The sequence below is a fragment of the Lepus europaeus genome, chromosome 13 (assembly GCF_033115175.1).
Source record: "Lepus europaeus isolate LE1 chromosome 13, mLepTim1.pri, whole genome shotgun sequence".
Lineage (NCBI taxonomy): Eukaryota > Metazoa > Chordata > Mammalia > Lagomorpha > Leporidae > Lepus > Lepus europaeus.
In genome coordinates, this window is record NC_084839.1 from 65,026,609 (window position 1) to 65,046,519 (window position 19,911).

Below are 19,911 nucleotides of genomic sequence, written 5' to 3' on the forward strand. Positions count from 1 at the left end.
AAATTGACTTTGTGAAGATCTTAAAAGGTTGTAGCCCACAGCTTGGAAACTCTGTTCGAAAGGATCTAAATTAAATCTTGTAGCCAGAAGATCTGCATGAGGAAGAATCCGCCATTGTTGTGATAGGAAATATATGTGATTTGGATTGGGACGGGTGGGTTCCAGTCACAGCTCTCCAGTTTAAAGGCTGTGTGCCTTTGGGAAAGTTACTGGTTCTCTCCGACTCTCCGTTTCCTCTCTGCCAATCTTTGAACTTGTTGAGAGAATTAAATGGGAGAACACATGTCCAAGCACCTTGCACTTTTGAGTACATCTGTAATGTTTGGTCATTTGTCTCTAAAGCCTGGGCCTCCAGAGCTAGTTGTAGCTGCTGAGTGAGCCCTGTAGACAGCTAGGAATCTGCATCCGAGGGTCCTTGTATTTACTGATTGTCCAGAATTTATCATCATTGTCCTCATTTATGAACTCTGAGTACCAAGTGCAGTGAAAAACTAAGTGAATGTTGAAAGGATGAACTCGTGGTGTCAGGACATGCCCAGAAATGAGGTGAGGACAGCTGCCGGGAGCCAGAGTGCGCTTTCTGTTAGCAAACTTGGGGCTGCACTTGGGGCTCCGTCTCCATCACGATCCTTGAGGGTCTGGATATGTGACCCTGGAGAGTCACCAGGGTTGTCACAGCCATGTTGTTGGAGCTGTGCTCTTTGCATGACTTCAGATGCACAGACGGTTCTGTGAGTCTACAGTGGCTGGCCACTGGTCTGCTTTCCTATGTAATCTTCGTGCGTTTGTTTTATTTCAGGGAAAACTCGATGCCTTGTGGGTCCTGCTAAGGAAAGGGTACGATCGTGTGTCCGTGATGCGTCCACAGCCAGGAGACACGGTAAGACTCTCATTAATGGCCAAACACACACACACACACACACACTTCTTCTGTCTCCCTGTGTCTTTGTAGAGTTAGAATAATTCCAGATAGACAAATCCAGCTCTCCCTTCATGTTGTGGCAAGCCGATACTGATACCTATTTGTTACAAGATCTTGAGTTTTTATTTGGTTTTCTGAAAAGGATTTGACAGAAATATGTTGGATTTCACTTGAGCTTCTCCGTGTACAATTACAGTGAGTGATAAAACAGCACTGGCTTGTGCTCTGGGCAGACCCAGGAGGCAGGTGTGTTGGTCCTCAGCCATCCTGGCCAGTGGCGAGGATCTGAGTGACAGCAGCACAGGGCAAGAGGGAACAAGGGGCTGTGGAAACTCCTGCTGTCTTCCCGCAGGAGCTACACCCAGCTGGTCCGAGGCCACAGAGGGATCACCTGGGGAAAGGTTTGTCCAGGGACTACCAGGTTCAGGCTTGGTTGCCTCTAACCAAGAGGAGAACAGAGGGTAGAGCCAGCAGAGACTTTAGGAACCATCCAGACCTTGCCTACATTTTGAAAAAGAGAAAGCAAAGACAACAGAAATTGGCTAACTCCTTCTGGTTCTGAGAGTAGGTGACAATCCTGGAAACAACCTCAGTTTTGCCGAAATCCTGCCATAGCTTTTGTTCGAAGAGCTAACCTCCCTTTTGGGAGTTTGGCAGAGCAACGCCTGGGGCCAGGTTCTCCCTTCTCCACCAGCAACTCGCATCTTCCATCCTCTTCCTTGGGAATCAGACACATTAACTCAGAAGTGAAAGGAAGTCTCTAGTGTAGACCTCCTTTCAAATCAGGCAGACCGGGCTGGAACATCATTTCCTTCCTGGCTGGGAGACTTCAGGCCAGGTCTCCTAACCTCTCCGCCTTCCATCAGCGGCCAGCATCATTACGCTGCTTTACTTCGTGCTGTTCTGTCTGCGGATGGTTGGCCACATGGTTAAAGCCACACTGCGGTTGGTTTACCCTGCTCTGTCTGCAGCATGGTATAGCCAGTAAACCATGGAGTGGAGCCTGGTAGGCAGGCCTTCCTTGTGCAGCTGTTGATCACGGGTGCCTATGGCTGAGGGGATTCTATCCAAAGTCTAACAGCTGGTTCCAGCCTGAGCCCAATTAGCTTTTCCTGCTCCAAGTCATGGCAGGGACATGAGACAAGTCTGACATGAAAGCAGTTTGTATAAATGCAGGGTGAACTTGGTCCTCATGACATGAGGAATTTGTGGAGGGTTCTTCCTGCAAAAGTCAACCAGAACAAATTTCTATAGCAAATTTTAAAGTAAAAACTGTACAGTTGACAGAAATGGGCATAGACCACAAAGTGAGTACTCAAGAAAGTTAATACTTAGGAAAGTGTTTGGTCTTACAAATCATATGTCTGGGGGAAAAAAAAAAAAAGATACCTAAACTAGGGTTCAGCCATACTGCTGTTTGTAACAGAATATGCAGGTACAATGCACAAGCCCCCTCCCCCGCCTCTTTGAACAGTTTTTAAAATCTCCATTAAAATGCTTTAGCATTCTATTCTCCACTGGACACTTTGGTCAAACAAAATTCATAAACCCGAAAGAATCTACAATGTGCAGAGATGTAGGACAGAGAGAAGGTAGAAACACTATATCTTATAAAATGCAAGAATCACCAGTGTTTGGTGATGAAAGGCTGATTGTATAAATCCAAGATCAATGGAACAAAACACATGGAATTCCCTCTAATGAATGACTTCCAAAGTGAGTCTTTTACCACTAATTCTGAACGAACGTTATATTGACATTTGAAGATTTTCATAATTTTTAGAAATATTTAATTAATTTATTTAAATGAAGTTTAAATTATACAGAAATGAAAAGCATTAGAAATCTATATATAATAAAAGGTGAATATAAATTAGCTAATTCCATAAACATTTCCAGTTAATCATTCATACAAACACATATTCACTTTTTTTTTAAGATTTATTTATTTATATGAAAGTCAGAGCCACACAGAGAGAGGAGAGGCAGAGAGAGAGAGAGAGAGGTCCTCCATCTGATGGTTCACTCCCCAATTGGTCACAACAGCCGGAGCTGCGCTGATTGGAAGCCAGGAGCCAGGAGCTTCCTCCAGGTCTCCCATGTGGGTGCAGGGGGCCCAAGGACTTGGGCCACCTTCCACTGCTCTCCCAGGCCAAAGCAGAGAGCTGGATCAGAAGTGAAGCAGCCGGGTCTCATATGGGATGCCGGCGCCTCAGGCCAGGGCGTTAACCCACTGCACCACAGCTCCGGCCCCTCACCATTTTTTTCTTTATATAGGAATACTACAAACATACATGGCATAATGATTTTGGCCAAAAAAATCAGAGATACTAAAAATATTCCCAAGTTTTAAAAATTGTGTGGAATATATCTGAACAACAACAATGAGAATGTAAACCCCGATTTAATTCCAGGATTTTATCATGCCAGAAGCATGATTGTTTTAAGTTTTTTAAATAGATATTGGTATCAAAATACATTGGCTTAGTAATAACTAAAGCATTTTGCATACACAGATTGTAATACTGTTTGATGTTTTACCTTTCAAAGCCTTTTCAACATAAGAAAATAGCTTGTCACATGTAAGTGATACAATCTTAAACACAACCTTAAAGAAAAGATTGATCTTTGTAGTTTCTAGTAATAAGTTCTGTCTAAATTTTTCAGAGTATAAATTGCACTCTATGCCTGATTGCATTAAGACCCAGTAGTTCTTCAACAATGTTATCAAGAAGCCATACAAGCCGGCGCCGTGGCTCAACAGGCTAATCCTCCGCCTTGCGGCGCCGGCACACCGGGTTCTAGTCCCGGTAAGGGCACCGATCCTGTCCCGGTCGCCCCTCTTCCAGGCCAGCTCTCTGCTGTGGCCCGGGAGTGCAGTGGAGGATGGCCCAAGTGCTTGGGCCCTGCACCCCATGGGAGACCAGGAGAAGCACCTGGCTCCTGCCATCGGAACAGCGCGGTGCACCGGCCGCAGCGCGCTACCGCGGCGGCCATTAGAGGGTGAACCAACGGCAAAGGAAGACCTTTCTCTCTGTCTCTCTCTCTCTCTCACTGTCCACTCTGCCTGTCAAAAATAAAAAATAAAAAAGAAGCCATACAGACCCCAAATGCAGCAAAGGCAAATGTTTTGCCTAGTGCACTCTCACCTCTCTGAAGTTGAAGCTGCCCTGAGGGTAGTATTCCACTTCAGTGTAAGTAGACTGTTAGGGTTTCATCAGTGTTTTCATTATGTGGCTTTTTGAGAGAAAAAAAAATGATTTTTATTTCTTCCAAAGTTCAGAGTTCTCAGAAGAGTTCTATTTTTGGAACTCAGATAGTCCCAGGATGTCTCGAATAGCCAGATGTTCTTTAGTAGATGAAATGTCCCAATGCAAGAGTAATAAATAAGCATGTACATCCTTAGCTATATTCCCAGTACATCCTGGAACCAAAGTGAGATGGTTTTCCTGTTCCTGCAATCCTCCAAATTGTTATTAAATCCAACTACTTCCATCATGTATGATTTCTGATTTGGATGACAGTTCCGTCCACCACCTTTTTAAGACTGCTTGAAGCTAATTTAGAACAACTGTTACATATTCTTCAAATCTGATTTTAAGCGATGACGTTTCTAGAGGCCACAGTCCACACAGCAGCCAGGTGAGATATAGCATTTTTCTTCCTGTAAACTCTTGGTAAGCAGAGGAAGGCGATCTGCCACAGCTCCAAGATCTTCTATCCTCACCGAATCAGCTACAAGTTCACTTACACTTCACTTTCTGCAGAAAGTTAAAGCTGAATTCTAACTCAACTTCCTGCTCAATAAAATGCGGGCCATTGTTTCACAGTCCTGAGAAACCTCAGGAAAAAAGACAAAAAAAAATATCACCCACTGTGGTTTGTTTGTTTTTTTTTTTTTTTTAAGATTTATTTAGTTATTTGAAAGTCAGAGTTACACAGAGAGAGAAGGAAAAGCAGAGAGTGAGAGAGGTCTTCCATCCACTGGTTCACTCCCCAATTGGCCGCAATGGTCAGAGCTGCGCTGATCCAAAGCCAGGAGCTTCTTCCAGGTCTCCCATGCGGGTGCAGGGGCCCAAGCACTTGGGCCATCTTCTACTGCTTTCCCAGGCCATAGCAGAGAGCTGGATCAGAAGTGGAACAGCCAGGACTCAAACTGGCACCCATAAGGGATGCCGGCACTGCAGACAGTGACTTTACCCGCTACACCACAGCGCTGGCCCCTCCACTGTGTTTTGATGATAGGCTTTCTGCCTGTGAAGACCCAGAGTCGCTGGAATTAACCACAGTTTTTGACTATCGGGGCATAACTTTTCAGGCAGGTGGCCTGCACAAGCCAATTCATTTGCTTTATTTGACATGTCACAAGGAAAAGGATGATGATCTTTCATTCTGCAAAAGATCACTGTACGTAGTTTATCTGGAATTTTCACAGCTTGTCCAACTGGTCTATTTATGTAAACAGCCAACTGTTTAGGAGATTTCTTAACCTCCTTCATGTTCTTATTAGTGCAAATAAAGATCTTTTTCTAGAAAGATCAGTGGAATGATACTCAATATTATTACAAAAGTTCTGGGTTGTTTTTTTTTTTTTTAAGATTTATTTATTTATGTGCAAGGCAGAGTTACAAAGAGAGAGAGAAAGAGAGAATCTTCCATCGCTGGTGCAGTCCCCAGATGGCTACCACAGCCAAGGCTGAGCCAGGCTGAACTGGAACTCCATTTGGGTCTCTCACATGAGTGGCAGGAGCCCAAGGACCTGGGCCATCTTCTACTGCTTTCCCAGGCACATTAGCAGGGTCTGAAGTGGAACAACCAGGACTCAAACAAGTGCTTATATGGGATGGGTTTCAGATGCCATAGGATCTTAAGTTTCTGCACCTCACGGTATCACGGCACCTCAGCCAAGCCCAGACCTCCTGCATATGTTTTTGAGAAACAAGACACCACCTTGAACTTCCATTCCCGATCACACAGAACCATAGATCTGAAGTAGTACAGGAAGTCCAAGAATTAGGGTACATTTGACCATATTCTCAATGTGGTCACAAATTTTGATTGTGCAGTTTACTTTCAAACAGGTTTTCTTTATAGAAATTCCCCTAAAATTTTAGGATCCGTGGAAGAAATAGATGAAGGAGATTGTGTCCTTGTGGCCATGGTGACAGCCGCTGATGCACTCAGAGAGTTCCACAGGAGAGCTCACAGAGGAGGTGGGAGCGGGGGCCGGAAGCTGCCAGGGGACAGGAGCGCTGTGCTGCGGCTCTGCCTTCACGCTGGCCCTTCCGTTGTGCACAGCAGTTGGAGACTCGCTGCAGCCCTGCACAGCTTGCAGCGTGATGGTTCTCCGAATTCCTGAGCACTGATTTATGGTTCTGACCACATTTTCCATAAACTCAAAATGATTCCATCCAGCCATGTGCTCATGAACAAGAGTCACAGGTTCTGAATTTTTCCTTTAAAGCAAAACAAACACAAAAATCACCTAATTACATTCTCAGTTAACATTCTGAGTCGTTTCAAACACATGTTGACCTCACAGAAACCTGGCAGTTCCTCTTCTTCAGTTCCTGTCCGCTCCATTCTCCTCCCAGGGGACCACCCCAGGCCTGCAGACGCAGGCAGCCCACCAACAGAGTCTCCGAGGCTGCTGGAGCAAATGTGTGCCTCTGGTCCCCATTGCACGGCTGAGCCCAGAGCCACTGCACCCTTTCCCGGGACCCGTGCCCACCTCCACAGAGCTGTGCAAGCTGCAGGTCGAGGGAAAGATGAAGGAGATGATAGCAGGAAATAGGAATGCTTCCTGTTTGCCGTTGCCTGTCTTCCTGGTTCTGTCTGGGCTGGGCCCATCAGGAGATTCCTGGGTGAACACAGAACAGGAGCGGGCTTTTGATGAAGACACTGCTTGGGACACCAGCTGTCCATATTGGAGTACCTGAATTTGAATCCTGGCTCTGTTTCTGATTCTAGCTTCCAGCTGATGCACACCCTGGGAGGCAGCAGGTGATGACTCAACTAGTTGGATCCCTGCCACCCACCTTGGGGACCCTGATTGAATCCCTGGCTCCTGGCATAGCCCCAACTGTTGCATGTAATTTTTTAAAGCTTATTTATTTGTTTGAAAGGCAGAGTTTATAGAGAAGGAGAGACAGAGAGTGAGAAGTCTTCCGTCTATTGGTTTACTCCCCAAATGGCTGCAATGGCCAGAGCTGGGCCGATATGAAGCCAGGAGCCAGGAGCTTCCTCCAGGTCTCCCACATTGGTGCGGGGACCTGAGTACTTGGGCCATCCTCGGCTGCTTTCCCAGGTGCAGTATCAGGGAGCTAAATCAGAAGTGGAGCAGCTGGGACTCAACCAGGTACCCACATGGGATGCCAGCATTGCAAGCAGTGGCTTGATCTACTATGCGTTAACCCTGGCCCCATCAATGTTTTTATTGCCAAGCTGTTGTGCACATTCATAATATTCCCTTCTGATAAGTGCCCAGCTTTCTACTGGATCAAATGCATGCAGAATTTTAAAGCTATTAGCGAAGTGCTCTTTTGAAAGACTATGAATTAGCAGTCCCATCCACAGCTGTGAAGCACTCATTTCCCAGATGCCCACCAACATTTTCAAACTGACCTATCTGACAGGTGCCAGCTGAACTTACATATTTTGTTATAGTGAGGTGGGACAGTTTTTCAAATGTTATTTTCTTCCATCAATGGCCTATACAGACCACTGCCTATTTTTCTGTTGGATAGTCTAGTGCTGATTTTTATATGGCTATTTTCTTAACTCATCTTCACTCATATATTTATCAGATGTTTTGAGGGCCTACCATGTGCCAGACTCTGTGCTATGTGTTAAATTTATAATACTTCGTGAAACTTAATGTCTAATATTATATATATGTCTATATTTATATCTATAATATATAGCCAAAATTTTCCCTAGTTTGTTATTTGTCTTTCAACTTTTTAAAAACCATTGAAATTAGGCCGGCGCCGTGGCTCAATAGGTTAATCCTCCGCCTGCGGCGCCAGCACACCGGGTTCTAGTCCCAGTCGGGGCGCCGGATTCTGTCCCGGTTGCCCCTCTTCCAGGCCAGCTCTCTGCTATGGCCTGGGAGTGCAGTGGAGGATGGCCCAAGTGCTTGGGCCCTGCACCCCATGGGAGACCAGGAGAAGCACCTGGCTCCTGCCTTCGGATCAGTGTGGTGCGCCGGCCGTGGCCGCGGCGGCCATTGGAGGGTGAACCAATGACAAAGGAAGACCTTTCTTTCTGTCTCTCTCTCACACTGTCCAACTCTGCCTGTCAAAAAAAAAAACAAACAAACAAACAAAAACAAACAAACAAAAAAACATTGAAATTATCTAGAAGTTTACAGCCAAATCTATAAATCTGTATAAGTTTTGCCTGTGGTATCATATTTAGAACCAATCTTCCCATCTCCAAGAGAACACACATGTTCACAAAACTTTTCTTCTACAATTCTCTCTCAACAGTGGCCACTTTTTATACCTTGGTGGCAATTTATTTGGTGGTAATTTGGGGAGAGCTGTTCTAAAAGCTATTCGCTGTAGGTAAACTACCTGCCTTGTGTTAAATTAGAAACTATAAAATAATAATGCTGTATTATGCCAGAACAATACCTTCTCATCTTCAGAGTATGGAGTTTGATTTTGATTGAGTCCCACCAACAGACAGCAGTAGCATCACCAGTAGAAAGTACAGTGAAGACTGCCTCTGAAGAAATAGACGGAAGCAAGTTTCAACAACAGAACGGGCTGCCCCTGACTAAAGGTGCAGTCATTAGCCTGAACAGAGAGGAAGCAAGATAACGCCAGGCCGGGGCATAGTACGGGGTTCCCGTGTCACATCAGTGGTTCTCAGATTTGAGCATCAAAATTGCTTGTTAAAACACAGCTTGCAGGACCGCACCCTCAGAGTTTCTGATGCAGTAGTTATAGGACGGGGCCTGGGAGTCGGCATTTCTAACTCCCAGAGGATGCTGCTGCTGCTCAAGAAGACCCCATCTTGAGAACCAGCGAGATGGGTTGAGCTAGATGGTTTCACGGTCCCTCTAGCCCTGAGAGCTTCGAATTCTAAGTTAACATTTCTCTACTTGTTAGACTACCACGCCACTGTTTTCCTCTGTATCTCTGTAGAATACCTGTTCACAATGAGGAAATAACTAGACTAGCCTAAATCTAAATATTAAGTCCCAATCAGTTGTAGAGAAATCCCTGTGGACTGTTACTAGATTACTGATTTCAAGGGTGAGAAGGTAAAAGAATTCAGAAATCAGAGTCCCTGGACTCTAGTAATCTTCAGCCCGGTGCATGTTATGATCAGCTGGGGAGCGTCAGAGTTCCGATACCCCAGGGCCCACCCCAAAGGTTCTATTTAATTGTTCTGGGAGGAGGTGTGGGCAGTGGGACTCCAAAACCTCCCCAAGAGGCCTAGGTCATTCTGGCCTTCTGTAACAAAACCCCGGAGTCTGGTAACTGATAAAACAAAGAGGTTTGTTTGGCTCTGGTTCTGATGGCCAGATGGTACAGCGTGGCACCGGGGTCACAGCCAGGGCCCAGAGAAGCCCAGAGGCATTGGGCCTCGTGCAGAGGGTACCTGTGCAATAAGGAAACAAGAGACCACGGAGGGGCCAGGGATCAGGCCTGATCTTATTATAACAGTCCAGTCTCTTGGGAACAAATCCACTCCTTCCCACTCTGATCCACTCCCGAGACACATGAATCTGTTCGTGTGTGACTTTGTGACCTCAATACCTCTTAGCTAGGCCCAGCACTTCGACACCACCACACTGAGGACCAAACCTCCAGCACGTGAACCCCCGGGGGACAAACCACAACCACCATAGCACCAGGTGGTCCTAATGGGAGCCAGGGCCGAGAACCCGGGAGAGTCCAATTCCCTACTTCTCAAGGCCAGCGTCTTCTCTTTCCTTCTGTATACAAGCGGTTCTCCCCACTTCTTCAGATACCCTGAGAGTCTCATGGCCATGGGGGAAATGGAAGATCACCATCTTCACGTGCTGTCAGGGGTCCCTTTCCTCCCAGGAAGAGGGCTAGCCTGGATGCTGGCTGCTGTTACTGTCACGGCTCGGGTAAAGAGGATGGGAAACAGAGGCCGTAACCCTGCCCATCTGCCTTTTCTGCATGGAGATGAACCCATCTGTGAGCCAGCCGCAGCCCTCCTGTCGTCTTTACCCCAACTTAAACTCCACCCCTTTCACGTGCACTGGGTTGGATGGATGTCTTCTGTGTTTTCAGGCCACTTAGCTTCTCTCAGATCTGGCCTAGGAGGCTGGTACGTTCTATTTCTGTCTTGAAGAACAGGATACCGAGGCACGGTCTGAGCTTGTTGTGCAAGTCCAGATCCGGGCAATCAGAGGAGACCCCGGGACAGGCACACACCAGTGCACATAAACATCCCTTGAAGCTCATCTGAAGCACAGCCCCAGAGGTTGTGAAATCCTCCTGACGCTCCAGCCCCACGGCTGCTGTCTGGGCAGCTGTTTCCAATAACGGAGAGAGGCTGGTCACGTGGGCGCTAGGTCTGCCTACTGTCGCTGACAAGGATATGGTCTGAGCAGGGTGTCCCCAGGGGAGACAGCAGCCTCAGCCCAGTCCTTAGAAAGCACAGGCAGAAGCAGACCTCGGGGAAAGCACCTGGGCTCGCTGTCTCTCTCTCCCCTCCCTCCTCCCTCCTCCACATTCCCTGCCTGTTCCCTCTTTCTTCCCCTTTTCCCTTTGCGTGTTCTTCCTTTATTGCTAACTTTGGAGCTCTGCCGTGGCTGCCTTCCCTAAAACAATCGAACCTCTATGGTGCTCCTGCTAAGAGTCCATCTCAGGGCCCGGCCCTAGGGATGCCACTTAGAAGAGGACCTGCTTCTGGCTCCCGGGAGTTCGGTGTTTGGGTTGGAAGAGAGGATAGAGCTAGATCTGGTTATGAAGCGCAAACCACACGCAGTGCATTGGGGGTGACTATGGCCTCAGCTTTACCGACCGGAAATTGAGGCTCAGGGAAGGCTATTAACTTCTCTGAGGACACACAGCTGGGAAAAGGCAGGGCTAAGCATGAATTCAAGACATGCAGACTTGCGCTTCCTTCCTGCCTTCAGCAGCTACTGGGTGAGCGCCTTGTGCAGGCTGAGCACTGTGTGCGTGCTGGAGGGCCGGTGTCCAGTCAGCCGCTGAGGAGCAGGGACAAACAGGTCAAACAGGCAAGGCCTCCAGCACCGCCCAGTACACAGGGCTCTTTGGTGGACATGAGTGCGTGAAGTGTGGCGGCTGCACCTGCCTGGGGCATCCCAGCAGCCTTCAAGGCCAAGCAGCGTCTTGAAGAGACATGTAGGCTGAGATCGGAAAGAGAGTGTGAGATAGATATTCTGGAAAGAGAGAAGCTTGAACAAAGACCTGTGGATGAGACTGTGGCTCCTTCAGGGAGATGCAAGGAACAGGGGACAGAGAAGGACAAAGTGGCAGTGAGGGGAGGGACCAAGGAGGAGAGACACACAGGGTGCCGATCGTGGGGCCTATACTGAGCCCACTGGAGAATGACTGCAAATGGGCGGGGCTGTGATGGAGTGTGTGTGTGTGTGTGTGTGTTGTAATAACCACACTGGCTGCAGGGAGGGCACAGTGACAGTGAGAGGTGATAGCAATCGCAACTGCAGCAGTGTGGGTGAGGAAGACAGAGTTCAGGAAACAGAGCTACGATGTGGTCACTGCCTGGGTATGAAATGGACAAGCAGGACCCCAGGATTTGGCCTCAATGACAGCCAGCTGTGCTGCCATTCACCCAGTAGAGCTCCTGAGGGAAGAGAGCTTTGGGTGGGTAGATAAGGATTCTGGTGTTTTTTTAACTTACGGAGTTAAAAAGATGCATCCAGGACATCCAAGCAGGATGGCCAGGCTCGGGTGGGACTAGGGTGAGGTGTGCCAGGTGACTAGGGCAGAAGGTCTAAGGCAGTCTCAGGAGTGACCCTGAGGTCACTGACAGGATCTTGCACGTGCAGGGTGGTCCTGTGCAGGGACCCACGTGTAAGTGCTGCCTCAGCTTCCGTGTCATAGACACCTACCTGCCTCACTCCCCCCAGCTGAGCCGGGCAGGCAGCAGCCCCGCCATGGCGAGGGTTCTGGGCTGGAGGCACAGCGGCAGGAGACCAGATGAAGCAATGGGGAGCCAGGGAGGGGACATAGACTCAGGCTGCTCTCTGAGCCAGGCAGTCACGTCTTTAAGACAGGGTGGAGAAAGGAACAAGGGAGCAAGAAGGAGACTTAAGGACTGTTCAGAGGAGAAGCTGCAATGGGAGAGTCTGGGGGCCTGGGAGCCAGAGGAGGAGGATGGGGCCAACTGTGTTAGTTCATGGGAAATTAAGATTCCAAGCGGAGAGCAGGACTCCATGGAGGACAGCGGTAAGGAGGTCACGGCAACCTTGGTGGGCCAGGCTCAGCAACATGACGTGAACGGGAGTGAAGCCTAGTGGAGGACGGCAGGGGCTGAGCAGTAGCTGAGAGCAGCTGGAGTCAGAAAGGATCCTGGGCACCTGCAGAGGAAGGAGTGGAAGAGAAGAGCTCCTGCGTAGAGTGCAGGGTCCCTTGGGGGAGGGGTGGGAGGTCCCAAGGCTGGGCAGTGGGGGGCAGTCTTCCTTAGTGGCCTGGTGGTAGAGCCAGGTGGGGAGCTGAGGGCATCCATTTGATGGCCCCTGGCTCCCTGTGATGAGGCTGGGGGAACAGGGCAGCTGGGAGCCAAGGGCCCAACCAGAAGGGACAGGAGGAAGCCAGAGCCCCTGGGAGCCCTTGAGCGCCCCCCAGAGCAGCCCTTCCCAGTCTCCACAGTGGAGGTCTCCACCACCCCAGGAGTAGACAAAGGGAAAGACTGAGCCATGCACATAGTAGGGAGTTCATTTCTACCTTTCCTTCCCCTGAAAACGGCAGTGGATTGCAGAGAATTTTATTTATATCTCAACATGTGTGAAAACCATTTTCTATGAATCATTTTCTCATGTCTAAATCAGCAGTGACTAAAAAGAAAAAAAATCGACTTATCTCCAAGTTGAAGTCCTTATGGCAAGGACAGGTTTTTCTCGCACAATACACGTTTACATTGAAACTTTACTCTGGGTAGAGAGAGATCTTGAGAATTCCTGGCAGCATCTGGCACCAGGCTGTAAGGTCCCTTTCTATCCCTGTGTGGACAGAAAGTCTAATTTGCTGACCTCTGACTCCTGACCTCTCATAACCTTTTGTAAAAAGTGGGTCATTTAAAGAAAAGAGAGAAGAAAGCAAATGGCAGGAAGTGTTCCTAGAGGGTGTGATTTATTTTGGCACAGTCCCTTCCCTGCATGTTTGAATTCCCAGTAGTATTCACTCAGTTCTCACCCTTGGAAATCTCGCCTTCACCGTCTCATTGGAAGAGGGAGATGAGTACTCAGAATTCTTGGCTTGCTTTCCAAAAAACAGGCTGTGTCCACAGCACAAACCAAACTGCCCCCAAAACCTGTAAAGGTAACTTTTTTCAGGGCCGTCAAGCCTAGAGCTGATGCTGTGAAATGTGCCATCTTGGGATTTTCGGGCCCCATCTTCCTCCATCTGAGACATTCTCCCTGAGTAAATGAGTGTGAAGGCAACTGATGGGATTGAACCCCCTCTCCCTCCTCTCCTCTCCCCTAATCACCTCTCCTCTCTTCCACTCCCCATCATCACCCCCTCTTCTTCCACAAGCCCATGCACACCCCTCATCAGTTCCTAGCTTCTCTGAGGACTTTCGGCTCCAGATTGCCTCATCTCCCAAGCAGCTGCAACAACAGAAGGTCAAGTTCTAGTATCAAGTTGCAAATAGCAAACAGGGGAGAAGTAAATGCAAGAGACTGAACAAGACTGGGCTGGGCAGTAAAGCCCCCCTGCTCAAATTCTCTGACCTCACTTTTTCTCCTTCTGAGCAGAATTGAGGGAGGTAGGGCTTGGCTCCAGAGTCAGAATTCGACCCAAGTGCATAACATTTTAGGCAGTTTGCTACATTGTCCAAACATGATGTTTATGTCTAACCACTTGGCTTCTGGGGGCCGTTCCTTCCCTCCAGGAACATTCTATAACTCTGTGACAGGCCTCACTTGAGAATCATCATAACCAAGGCTCATAGGAAACTCAGTTCTGATCTGGAAGCACTGGATTGAATCACAGATGGCAAAATCTGACCCAGGAGATGGGGTTCTAAAATCCACAGTGTCAGGAGAACAGACCACATAAACTTCTCTTCCCTCCGCATGTCTGTTTCTGCCCTCCCTACCCTGTTCAAAGATGAACAGGCAATTCCTCATGATCCCAGCTCCTTTTGTTTTAGAGGGAGGACATTGAGGCTTGGAAAAGTGGTGGAGAGACCTCTTCTGCACACTCCCAGGGGTATTATCTCACTTGTTCCCATCCCAACTTAATACTCATTTTTCATGTAAAGGAGAGAAGGCCAAGATAAGGCCCCTGCCCTGTTGAAGACTCCTAAGAGTGTTAGTAGAATTTGTAAGACTAGAACTCAGCAGCCCTCCCCTCCCTGGTTCTCCTTAAGTCCTCACTCCTGACCAAGTGAGGGGGATTGGAGTCAAGAGAGGGCTTGAGCTCTTGAAGAGAAGGTGGGGCCAGGCTCACATTTGGAAGGCAGGGTTAGTCCTGGCCACGCAACCACCTCCTTCTTGTCCTGCCTCCTCCTATTTCCCAACACCTTCCACTTTTATACCCTGCCCAAGATGACAGAACCACGGATGCCCTCCTGATGCACGCACTTGCTCTCCTGCACTCACAGATTACCCCGTGTTCCTTTGCTCTCTCTGCCTCGCCCTTCATCTACAGCACTGTGTGCAGGCCTGGGGACTCCCATTCTTCCAACAAACAGGCCTTCAGCTGCTTCTCTGCAGCCAGGGGGCAAGGAGGGAGAGAGCAGAAACACGCAAATCCCTGTTCTTCTAGAGTATCAGAAAAGAGCACTAAACAGCATCTCCCCACAATAAATGGTGTGCGGGAGAATTTGGGGCTCTGTGGGAGCACAGGTCAGGGAGATTTAACCCCAGGCTAGGGACTCAGAGAAGAGACCTGAAAGATGAACTCTCCCAGTACAGTGAAGAAAAAGGCTTCCAGTGGGCGGGGGGGACCAGCACCTGCAAGGGCCCAGATGGGAGAGGAGCTGGGAGGCAAGGCACAGGCTGACATGTGGAGAGAGGGAGGCAGCCACACCCTACTCCTGGCCCCGCCTCCTCCAGCCCTTTGTCTAATCAGATCCTCCAAGCCCCTCTCCCAGTGCCTGGCCCCTCCCTCTTCCTGCATTTACAGCTGGTGCCACAACGACACTGTTGTAATTTCACCCCCTGTGGGCAATTTGAGGGCAGGGACCATAGCTCACACTTTGTACTTTCCTTGGTAGCACTGAGTCGTAGCTCCGTTTGCTTTCTTGTCCCAGAGATCATAACTACTTCTGCAGCCTCCCAAGCCTTAACTGTTCGTTAACTGTTATATGTAATGCTGTCACCTAGGTGACTGCATTTAAGAGACATCTTGGTAAATCCTCTGACTTTAATAGGGAGAGGGAGTTCACAAAATCTTTTGGGGGCATCCCCAGATAACATGAGGCTGATTGAGGGTTATTAAAACACTATGCTTTCATTACAGCTACTATTCATACTTTTTTCCATTGTCACTTATTAATGACTTTGACTTTTAAAAATTTGTTTAGAAATAGAGAGTTAACAATCTGAGGCTTTCCAAATCTCACTTTAAATGAATGTCTTAAGAAAGAATGTGTAATGCCTTGTGTTTTTCCATTTATTCCTTTTGGCTAACACTGTCAAAAGCAAAGCCACATTCATAAAGCACAGTGATGACAGAGTGAACATTTGGGTGCTCATTCCATTCCTCTAGGCTTCAGCACCCTTGTGCGTCTCTGGGTTTCTCTCCAACGTCTATATTGGGTTGTCCTAGCAAATGGTGCGGCCCCAGCAGCTAACACGCAGCCACTGGCCTCAGTTTATAACATACCTACTTTCCAAGGACTCTGCAGCTGCAACCTGAATACACACTGTAAATGGGAGTGAATCTTGTGTAAGCTTTTCCATAGACTCTCCTTACTAAAGGTGAATTACAATGGCCAACTCTAAATGTCACAGAGTCTGGAAAATTGAACATAAAAACCATTCCCCTTAGTGGTATAACTGCAGAAATGAGTCCAATGGAAAGTGCACTGTGGAATCATCCCTGTTACTATGAGAGACAAAGAGTGTTCCCCTTTCTCTTTCTACCAAGAAAAGTCGTTCTGACCAATCAGGGTTGGGCTTCCTAGGCATGGTGGTGGACAGAAATGGAGAGGAATGGTGGGAGCAAGCAGGCCAGAGTTTCTGAGGCCATTGTCTCAATGCCTGCCTCGCATCTGTAGGCCTAGGGGATGCCCTGTGGTCCTCCAGAGACAGCCAAGGCAGAACCAAGGCCAGCTTCTGTGCTTGTGGACAGTACGCACAGCCCCCAGAACTAGGCCAAAGCACTGAGAACTCACTCCTGCCCGTGGACCCCACTGTACCCCATCAGCTCCACTCATTTGTTCCACCTGGATCCCCTACCGGGGGGCCCCAAATCAGGTCTGTTTGCGGATGGATCAAAACAGAATCTCCTGGCCCAGATGGGTCCTTAGAAGTAATTAGCATCAAGCCAGCAACACACACGACTACATCCAACTCCAGGCTCTGGCAGAAGCAAGTGGGAGACTCCTGAGTCTTGGCATGGTCATGTGAAGATTCCGGTTCCGTCCAGTTTGTTTCTGGGCTTTCAGATCTCCATGCTGGAAGGAATGCTCTGACCCTCACAGCATCATTCACAGCCAGGCTTTGCCTCCTGTCACACAGAATTCATGAAAAAACAAAAAAGCCAAAGACTCTGCTGATAAAGGATTTACGAGGCAAAGAAAATCATAATATTTTTTGGATAACTTTCCTCCATAATAATTCTCCTGCCCTCTCAAGAACATTCTGTTGATAACATGTTTAGTTCTAATCCCTTTCCAAGTTGAATTTTTTTAAATGGCAAGTTTGATTGTTGAAATTCTTTAGCTTTGTAAACCATGGCACGAATTGTTACTCCATGAAGAAACACATTATCTCATAAATCTTCCCCAGAAACCTAAGGTTACAGTAGGGGAAGAAAAGAGGAAGGAAAGAGGGAAGGAAGGAAGGAAGGAAGGAAGGAAGGAAGGAAGGAAGGAAGGAAGGAACAATTTAAAATACAGAGAATATAAAGTCATTTTAAAAAGATTTATTTATTTTATTTGAAAGACAGAGTTACAGAGGCGGGGCAGGGGGAGGGGGACAGAAATATCTTCCATCTACCAATTCACTCCCCAAATGGCTGCAACTGATGGGGCTGGGCCAGGCTAAAGACAGGAACCATGAACTCCATCCAGGTCTCCCATAAGAATGCAGGGGCTCAGGGACTTGGGTCATCTTCAGCTGCTTTCCCAGGTGCATTAGCAGGGAGCTGGATCAGAAGCGGAGCAGCCAGACTCAAACCAGTGCCCATAAGGGATGCCGGCATTGCAGGTAGCAGCTTGCCCCACTGTACCACAGTGCCAGCCCCAGAATATAAAGTCTTAAAGGAACTTTCTTTTAGGCTCTTCCTTGGCCAATAGAAGTCTTTCTTTCACAGGTAGGAATTCTAGGGCTTTTTCCTTCATGTGTAGAATAGCATTAGGCAAGTTGGCATCGGGGACAGGGTGTTTGACAAATGGACTCATGTTTTAAAAAATGACAGGCAACCCCTTCTGTCACTCCCACAGGTAGCAAAAGATAGTTTGAGATCCCAAACACTTTAAAAGTGAAGTCTATAGCTGATGTTCAGGAAGGCAGCCCTGTGCACTTTGTGTGCCGTGTGCACTTAGAAGGGACAAGCACTGTCAATGCAAAACACTCTGGAATTTCAAAGACAAAGGGAGAAAAAAGAACACAAAATATCTCCTTAGTAATTTTATATATTGACTATAAGCTGAAATGATAACATCCTGGATATATTGGTTTCAAAAAGATGTATCATTAAAATTAAATTCACCTGTTTCTTTTTACATGTTACAAATGTTGCTACTAGAAACCTTAAAATCACCCATGTGGTTCACATTATGCCTTTATTGGACAAGCCTGGGAGACACTGAGAAGCGGGATGATATTTTCTCGTGCACCCCTTGCATCCTCCAACTGTTTGTATTTTGTGGACACAATCAATAAGAACCTCAGAAATTACAGAACACTGTCCTTCCTGGTTTTCTATTAGGTCAGCTGTGACTTTGCCTAATGGGGCCAATTCCTCCCAACACTTCTTATTCTTAGCCATAAGTCTTACAAGCTCCAAATCAGCATGTCGAGATTTTTTAAGAAAATAACATTTAAGGAGGTCTCCACTGCTTCTTCCTTGCACCATCACTACAGAGAAGAAAGGACTTGTAGCATTTAAGATTTTGTCTCTAATATTTGTACATTTATTATATTATATGCTGTACTTTATCTTTGAAAAATTCCAGTTTTTCCAAAAAGGAAGAACTGGCTTAAGCAATAATGATAGCTAGTATTTGTCAAAAACCATATAATTGGCGCTAATTCTCTAATGCATGTCTTCCATTCACCCTATGATGTGGGTTCTCTAGTTCTCATTTCACAGGTAGGGAACCTCTCGTTACAGAGCCCCCTAACTGACCAATGGAGACACTAGCTGTCATTCCCTTGTGTTTATTTGTTGGGCTCAGCACTCATGAACAAGGGAGCCATGGTCCTTTCACAGAGTTTGCACCCTGTGATTCACAGCACGCGAGTGTTAAGTGCTCCCCTAAGAGTTACTACAGCGTGGTGAGCAGATACAGAATGACTAGCCAGCCCGTGTGTGTCAGAAATGCCCTGTAGAGAGGTTGCTGGTAAGATCTGAATGGTAAATGGGAGGTGGCCATGTGAAGATCAGAGGTCAGGCATAGCCCACAAGGCTGGAAAGAACAGAGCCTGTTAGAGGACCTCGGGGACCAGGGGAGGTCGAGCTCAGTGGGAGAGCAGCGGGCAGTGAGGGCCTGTACACCAGAGAAAAGCATCTGGGTGTTGCCCTGGGGGTGCTGTGAAAGCTCCTCGGAGTGGAGGGGTGAGCAGGGGAGAAGTGTGAGCTGATGAGCATTCTACCAGGATCACACTAGGTGTGGCGGGAGGAATCGACCCTCCCGGGGACGCCAGAGGGGAAGCTGAGAAATCGGTGAGGAGTTTGGGGTGGCAGTTCTGGTGGGGGACCAGCATGGACGTGGTGAAAATGGCGAGAAGTGGGTGGACACGGGGAGTATTGCAGAGGTGAAACCAAGTGAAGTTGGCTGGTGGACACCCAGCCCTCCTGATACCTGCTTGGCCCTGCAGCCCCCGCCACCCCCTGCGGCGTGGTGCCCTGGGAGATCTAACTGCCACTCCGCAGAAAGCAGAATGGCACTCAGACCTCCCTGTCCTCATTTCCCCCTTTGTTCTGCATTGCTGCTGCCTCCTCCAGCCTAGTGTAACTGTTCCTGTTGACCTCTAGTAACCCGTCCACGATAAATCACGAGGGCTTGCTCTCTTCGCAAATTGCTTCAATGGGAATAAAAGCCAAGGGATTCTATTCTCTCAGTCTCCTTTTGGCTGCCAGGAAGATGAGCTGTTAGCACATTCATCTGTCCTTGCTACCATTTGAAAGCTGAACAAGCAGAAGAATGCAATGGCATCTAGGCCAATCCCAGGCAAAGGTGCTCAACAGGCTGGACACAGGCGCTCCAGCGTAGGGGTAGGGAGGAAAGTTATATTTAAGAACCGGGGGGGTGTGTCATAAAGTGATTATTTATTTGCTGCTGACACTGAAACAAAGAAGAGATCATGGGTGGAGACCAGAGCTGGTCTGAAAAGACTACAGAGAGGAGGTGTGACGTAAACTTTTCCTTAGGGGATGCACTCAGGCTTTGGCTAC

General features: G+C 47.9%; 1 protein-coding gene and 1 pseudogene across 1 annotated transcript in view; one reads left to right on the forward strand and one right to left on the reverse strand.

Annotated features, from left to right (window-relative positions):
- The window catches only part of ANTXR1 (ANTXR cell adhesion molecule 1), a 232,098-nt gene that overhangs the window by 174,472 nt on the left and 37,715 nt on the right, over positions 1 to 19,911 (forward strand). Inside the window, exon 17 of the mRNA XM_062209569.1 lies at positions 800 to 880. Within this exon, the coding sequence (XP_062065553.1) occupies positions 800 to 880 (81 nt within the window). The remainder of the gene's footprint in view (positions 1 to 799; positions 881 to 19,911) is intronic.
- Positions 4,222 to 12,055, reverse strand: LOC133772963 (KATNB1-like protein 1; annotated as a pseudogene).